The 7773-nt window shown below is 41.1% G+C and overlaps 1 protein-coding gene across 9 annotated transcripts in view; it reads right to left on the bottom strand.

Annotated features, from left to right (window-relative positions):
* Window positions 1-7773, bottom strand: part of Eya1 (EYA transcriptional coactivator and phosphatase 1) — a 144270-nt gene that overhangs the window by 110580 nt on the left and 25917 nt on the right. For 6 of the 9 annotated variants that reach the window (XM_013351920.2, XM_005361874.3, XM_013351919.2 and 3 more), the window contains one exon: window positions 4333-4410. The exons of 2 other annotated variants lie outside the window; for them this stretch is intronic. In XM_013351920.2, coding sequence (XP_013207374.1) covers window positions 4333-4410 — 78 coding nt within the window. Of the gene's footprint in view, window positions 1-4332; window positions 4411-7773 lie in introns of those variants that run through there. One more of the 9 variants, XM_026786812.1, reaches the window with a different exon arrangement.

The raw sequence follows: 7773 nt of genomic DNA, 5'->3' as shown, positions 1-7773 counted from the left end.
TACTGGTAAAGAGTAAAGGAACAAAACATCACTACGGTTCCAAACCACAGCAAGCCACCTTGCAATGTTCAAGTCCCCCATGTGCTTCAGCAAACTGAGCACGTTCCTCTAGTGTCCCCACACTGAGGGCAGGAGGGAAGATAGGAAAAAAAACCCTTATGAGACAGAAATGACACCGCCGCCACCACCAGAGCAGCCCCATGCCTCCTTCTCTTTGTTGACTGTTTTCTAAAAAAATGAAGAACTTTGTCTCCACAGGGTTCTGCTTCTTAGACCTGCACCCCACTCCCTGGCACACCCACTTCTTCCCTCTTTTTCCTCACATAGAGACTCTGTAGAAAATATCGTCTTTTCTAAATTCAACAAGGTGTCCCTCCATCTTCACCTCAGCCCTTTTCTACGGACTTTTTCTTCCTTGGTATCTTTCCAGACAGCAGCTGCCAAGCATCTGAGATTCAAGGTATTACCAAGACCCCAGCAAACTGCTTCATCAAAGCATGTGGTTTCTGCTGTTCTGAAAAACCTCTCGTTTTCTGAGGCTCATGACAGTTCTCTAACATTCCAGTGATGACGGCCTCCTAGACACCACCTTTCATTGGGCTGAAGCTTTAGAATTCCAGTGTCTCCCAATAGGTCCCAAAAGAATTATTCCAGAATTCTCTTTCCGTCTGGATCTCTACTCTGGCTCAAGACTATAGTCCAAGCTTTTTATTTCCCCATTTTATGTCTCAATCCACAACAACATTGGCCATTTCGTTCCTTCATTTAGGCAACATACTTTAGCAACCCTAAGACACTTGGTATTATCATGGCTACTGGCAGGTGTGTGTGGACAATACCAATACTCTCTGTTCTCATAGAGCTAGTAACTAGTAAAGTAAAGAGCTAGTAACATAGTAAACTAGAAGACAGATGATGAGAAATAACTTTAAAGCACTGGGGAAAGTTCAGCAGGGGAGTATGAAGAACGAACTGCGTGGAGGTATCTCACTGGCTTGAAGATCATGGGAAACTCTTTACTTTCCAGGATTTTCTTGTTCTCATTTCACATCTTTTCCAATGTCATCATGAGATGCAGGACTCCCTCCATCTTTGTCTCTTGTCTAGGTTGGGCTGTATCTTCTCCATTGAGACAGTTGGAGACACAAATAATTACTCTAAGCTATTTCTTCTAAAAACTCTCAACTCTCTACGTTCCCTTGCATCCTATCTGCCAATCAAGTGTCTCTTTGCCTGGGTTGCTAAGCCGTTAAAACCATGTTCTCAGCCTTCCTGATGCTGTAACCCTTTAATATTATTCTCCATATTATAATGACCTCCAACCGTAAGATTATTTCATTGTCACTTCTTAACTATAATTTGCTACTGTTATAAATTGCAGTGTAAATATCTGGTATGCAAGCAGCCTTGTGGAGCTTGTGACCCATGGGTTGAGAACCACCGCTTTAAAGGGAAAACTCACTCTGAGAATATATAAGTTGAAGAGCTCTGGCTTGCTTGGGACCTGTGTTTGCCCTGTCTGTCCACTTTTGAGTTGGAAGCCACCTTGTCACACTTTCCTGTTCTGTACCACGTCTCCTTCCTTCTTTTCCAAATCCACACACTCACAAGCCTGACACTAATCTCCTCTGCACTCACTACTCGCTTGCTCATGTAATACTTTTTTGAGCAAGGATGAACGGCCAGCCACAGGTGTCACGAACACAAGGCTAACAAGGGGCAGAATCCCTTCCAATTTTCTTATCTCCTTGTACCACATGATGTATAACTTGTGTTTAAAAACACTGCTCTTCAAATCTATAAGTGCCACTCATGTGCTCAATGTGAAAATGTTTGGGAAAAAAACAACAGAAAAAGAAAAAATAGAGTGCAAAATTCAGCCTGCTACCTAGACACAAACACCGTTTTGTTCCCATACATACAGAAATACATTCATACAAAGAAACAGACTTTCTTTAAGAATAGAACTGATTATACTAAAGACATTACTTTCCAATTTTATTTTATTTTGGCTTTTCAAGGCAGGGTTTCCCTGTGTAGCCTTGGCTAACCTGGAACTCACTCTGAGATCAGGTTGTCCTCAAACTAAGAGAATTACCTACCTCTGTTTCTGAGAGTTGAGACTAAAGGTATGCATTGCTACAGGTTTCCAAGATATTCTTCTTACCTAAGCTACCCATTTACTTCCTCTTAGAACTAAGATGCATGTGTCTACAAGTACTCTGCATATAGGTATTTATCCATGTATACACACATATAAATATTGGTGGTGTGTGACTCTGTGATATAGACAGTGCTTCTTTTAAATTCTCCACTTTCACTTTCAATTCAATATTCCCACTCCATCTCTACATCTCTGATTATCTCCGTTATCATGGGATTGCCTATTCAGCTCACACACACACAGGTTGTTCTGACTTCTGGCTTCTGTATACTTATAACCATGTAGACTTCCAAACTTCCCATCTGCAAACTTTCTGAACTCTGATGATGACATTTTCAGGTGGCTCACACCTCTCATTTAACGTGCCCCACCTTGATGTGTCAGACAAACTCCACATATGCCTGCTCTTCTTCTCTCTGTCTTGCTTGCTTGACCCAATGCCCACTGGTCACAGATGACTTAAGTTCCATAAATGCATCAAGTCCCTCATTTTCCCATTGCCAGAATTTTACCATAATTCTTTAATATCTCTTTTTAAAAATTATTTATTTTTATTTTATGTGCACTGGTGTTTTGCCCGCATGTACAACTAGGGTACAGATCCCCTAGAACGGACAGTTACACTGACACGACTGTTAGAGACAGTTGTGAGCTGCCATGTGGGTGCCGGGAATTGAACCCTGGTCCTCTGGATGAGTAGCCAGTGCTCTTTAACAGCCGAGCCATCTCTTCAACTGCCTCCTCAATAGTTCTTAGCCAAATGAACGCAAAACTTTTAAACTAGTATTATCTCACTTGAATTCAGGTGTCTCCGAATACATTGCCCCAGCGCCTATGACTGAATAAGGGATCTAAGTGTCAGCCTGTCCTTTGCTGTCCCCCGTTGCACAGAGACTAAAACAAACCCCAGGCAGACTTTGTTGGCCTCCTTAGACTCTGAACTCACCCCTCTATGGCACATCCATATTGCTCACACAGTTCCCGGTAAGAATGGCAGATTTTTGTCAGTGTCCACAGTTCCGCCCTCTGGACTACGATCTCCTTACATAGAGCAGCCAATCTGCCGATGTCCTCCTCCATGGTTCCATGTGAACGTTTTACTGTTTCCTAAATCTGAGTGTTAGTCTGGAACACCTTTCCTAGTAGTCTAGCTTTGTCTGATCTCTACTAGAGCCCTGTCTGGGTGCTCTTGCAATCTTAGGTCTTCCCTCTGCTATTGCCAGACTGTACTGGGATAATTTTTCATTTATTCATCCCATTAAGTCCGGAACTGAGATCATTTTCATAATCTGTGAATTTATAATAGCACAAAACACATTGCCTGGAATGAGCTAAATTCCACTTAACGTTTTGAGAAAAAAGAAACTGACATAAGATGCTCTGTTGTTTTTTTTACTGCTTCCATCTAATATCACTAGTGCCAAAATTCTGCCTGTATACTTAATTTTGTATCTGTATACAATTCCATTCCATTGTGGCTACTTGTAAATATGAGATTCTAAGAACCAGATCATCAACAACAAAGCTAGGAAGACATAGCGCTTCAAAAACATAGGTATTAAAAAACATCAGAAAACATGGCAAGGGTATGCAATTTAAGAATTGTCTCTGCTAGAAATCATTTTTTCAATAAAATAATATCCTCTGGGTAGCTTGGCAAGTGCATGGCAAGGGCTCCACAGTAAGCCACTGCCACCACTAAGTTCTTCTGAGTGTTTTCATTCTGACAGACGTATGATGTGTGCCATTTGCTAGAGGCTTTACAAATGTGAGAGAAATGAAGACAGAGTCAGGCCAGCATAGGCATTGCTCAGACTCGAGTCAGGTTTGAGGCTGCTAAGTCTATTTAGGATGTCTTGAAGAGTCAAATTTTTGCCGATGAAAGTTGAATGATTGGAAAAATGATACAAATAATAAAAGGAGAAGCATCATTCACATACAGAGGTAATTTGGCTGAAGAATAGAGAACCAAAGTCTTTTTATCTTCTTCGGACACCAACATTATTTGTAAAAACTTCCTAGGGACTGCAGACACATGAATTATTCATTTGGATTTACATTTGTGTCTGTGAATACCCATACGCTTATATAAACATATAGAGTCACATAGTAAACTAGGAAATACAATTGCTGAGTGTGAATTGGAAAATCTAAGTTTCATTCCTTACCTGAACCTGAGAAACTGTCTAAAGACCCGTCTGCTGCTGTTGAAGCTATTTCGCTGCTGCTCATTGGCTCTGTTTTAACTACAAAAGTAAACACACATCACACACTGTATTAGTAGTCATCTGTGAAGGTGCGGGAGAGAAAATATAACATCCTAAATAGTGCTAAGGAATTATTTTATGAGACATTATTTTTCTATTTGAATGTAAGTCAGATTTTCTTATTATTTATTAATTTTTAAAAAATTCTCATGTTAAATTTCTTTTCTATAAGAACCTTCTTTTTCTGTTACATATGACTCTTTAGAGCCATGGCTCTCTACATTCCTAGTGCTGCGACCCTTTAATACAACTCCTTGTGTTGTGACTTCCAACCATAAAATTATGCAATTTTGCTACTGTTACTAATTGTAGTGCAAATATCTGATATGTGGGATATCTGATATGGGACCCAGACCCACAGGCTGAGAATCACTGCTTTAAAGGAGGAATTTAAATACTAATTAAATTCATTTTCAGTATATAACTACTAATTTGATTATTAGTAGAAACTTTACTTACAATATACAAAGTGAAATTACTTTGTGGTGTTTGTCAAATATCTGTTATTTAGCCCAGCAGTCAGAAGGAAAATTTCAAAGGCGTCAAGAAGTAGGGAATAAGTGACCATGCTTAAGTCCAGCTGATTCCATGGTGATTGAGAACAAGTATGTGCATGTGCACATAACACACACACACACACACACACACACACACACACACGTCTCGAATGTTGCAGATACAACCTCAAGCTAATGAACTCCTATCACCAAACCATTTCATATCATCAATTCATCAAAATGAAAAAAAGGAATTTTCCCATTTCAAAACAATACTGACAGAAGATAGTGTGAGAAAAAACATATAAACATAATATTTATACATATGTGTATGTATAGATAATCTTTTGATGGAGGAAGGTCATTGGTTAATCAAATAAAGAAGCTGCTTGCCCTGATAAGTTAAAACATAGGTAGGAGGAGTAAACAGAACAGAATGCTGGGAGGAAGAGGAAGTGAGGTCAGACTCGACAGCTCTCCTCTTGGGGGCAGACGCCTCAGAGAGACACGATGCTCCACTCTTGCGGACAGAGGCAAGAGCTCTGCTCTCTGAGGCACACGCGATGAAGCTCCGACCCAGGATGGACGTAGGCTAGAATCTCCCTGGTAAGCCACCTTGTGGGCTACAGCAGATTATTAGAGATGGGCTAGTCCAGGTGCGAGAGTTAGCCTAAAAGAGGCTAGATAGAAATGGGCCAAGCAGTGCTTAAAAGAATACAGTGTCCGTGTAATTATTTCGGGTAAAGCTAGCCTTGCGGGCAGCGGGGTGCTGGGGAGTCAGCAGCCCCGCTGCACCAATTACAACAATCTTTGACAAAGTTTCTTAGGCTGAGAAGTAACATTCTGATTTAGATCATAGGATGTCTACTAAACCTGTTCCAAGAGAATGACAGAATTACACTATGCCACCAAAGAGTGCCACACTGCTTCAGAACTCGGAGCAGCTGCCTTCTCTCTTCCTAGCTTTAGAAGCCCCTTTCTGGAGTGCCATTGCTAGCATGTTCCTAACCCATGAGTGAAGGTTCCTTAGTCTCTATTTTCAGCAGGGAAATGCATTGATATTCCAAAGTCAACCTGAAACTCTGTGTTCCCTGAAGTGAAAATTCTGACCATAGAGTTCAGGGAGAGAGGCTCCCCCTTCAAAGTAAGAACATTCTGGAATGGGAGAAGATGGAGAAAAAAGCTCTTCTGTCTGAATGTCACCAATCTTTCTAAAACGCCACGCAGAGAACTTATCCAACTCAAGTCTTGGTCCTGAGCATTTATTTTACATACGCATGGTGAGTTGTTTTCACATGATCATGGTAAGCAGATGAATCAGGCAGTCATTTAAAAAAATTAATTACTTAGATGGTTTCTAAACAAAGTTGAGGAGAAAAACAAAAAAACAAACAAAACAAAAAAACAAAAGAACCCAAAACAAAACAAAACAAAAAAAAAAAACACTGCGACTAATGGAAATCATTCTGCCTGATTGTTTTCATGTAGACCACACAACAGGGAGACTCAAGTTCTGACTCAAATTTTCACTTTTCTGCCAGTTGTTTTGGGTTAGAAGCTTCAGCTGATGCTAATACATTCCGACAGAAGCCTGCTGTTCCCTTCTCTTGCTGCACCATCAGCCACCTAATGTTCCTGCTCATTGTAACCACCACATTACCACAACTGTAGAGAAGCTAACAGGAACTACAGAGGGCTCTCATGCTCAAGATAGCCACATTATACTTCATGTTCCGTTAAAGACCTGACACAACGCCTTCATTAAATCACCCAGTTGTTCCAGTCCACTTTTTAGACTGACCTCTATTGGGATGCTGAACTCCAAATTAAACACCACATGCTGAGGCCATGGGTAGAACAAGGTGAAATGAAAACTGACCATGTAAAATGCCTACCATGGGCCAGCTTCTTCATGGATGCTATCATCACGTGGGAAACTCTGTGAGGTCTTGGAAACTCCTTAGCTGGGCATTACCTTGTTGTTTCTCTCAGTAAAAACTGAAACCAAAGAGACCAAGAAGCATCCAAAATGGGATATAATTTGAGAAGTTTCTTTATTCCCAGGCCCGTGACCAAAGCTTGATGAAATGGTAATAAGTAAGCAGCGCTTTGCAGAAGTCAGAACTGGGAGAAGGCAGCGATGCGTGGTGCCACTAGCTGTGGTTTGATTAGAAAGCAGGACTCTGCCTGCTCTGCCCATGGAGCTTCCTGACCACTGAGCTTACTGGATGATCTCAAGTCGAAATTCCCTGCCCTGATGTCAAGAAAAGAAGAAGAAAGAACCCTTCCCTGCCGAGGCTGTTGGTCCAAGTTGCTTCCAAGGCTGCCAACTCTAAGATTAATGATTCCATAGCCTGAACTATACAGTTACTCTGAGAAAGTTTACCTACAACAAAACCCTCTCTCTCTCCGTTCCTCTGAAATCTACATCTCTGCACGATCAAGCTCAATCAAGTGCAACTCTCACTCCTAACCATGAACTTCAATTGGTCTCGAAATCCATTAAAACTAGGCAAAAAAGGAAGGAAGGGAAGATGATACCCTCTTTTAGATCCCAAGATCATTGTCTTTTGCCATTGTTCAAACACAGCCACCTATACAGTAAGAACTAAAGAGTCCCACTGAATCCAGTTTCTAAAAAGGCTCTCTGTTAAAGGGGAGATGATGTCCACAAAGTAACTACCAGGATGTGCATGATTATATCAGCCCTGTAATCGAATACTTTGATCTTCAGCGGTCTAATGATTATTGTGATGTAAGATATTCACTGGGGGTTTGGGGAGATGGCTCACTGGATAAGGGGCTCGCTGTGTAGGTGTGACTACCTGAGTTCATATCTCCAGGA

Source organism: Microtus ochrogaster, linkage group LG5 (assembly GCF_000317375.1).
Source record: "Microtus ochrogaster isolate Prairie Vole_2 linkage group LG5, MicOch1.0, whole genome shotgun sequence".
Classification (NCBI taxonomy): domain Eukaryota; kingdom Metazoa; phylum Chordata; class Mammalia; order Rodentia; family Cricetidae; genus Microtus; species Microtus ochrogaster.
Note: the sequence above shows the minus strand (reverse complement) of the source record. Positions and strands in the feature narration are given on the sequence as shown.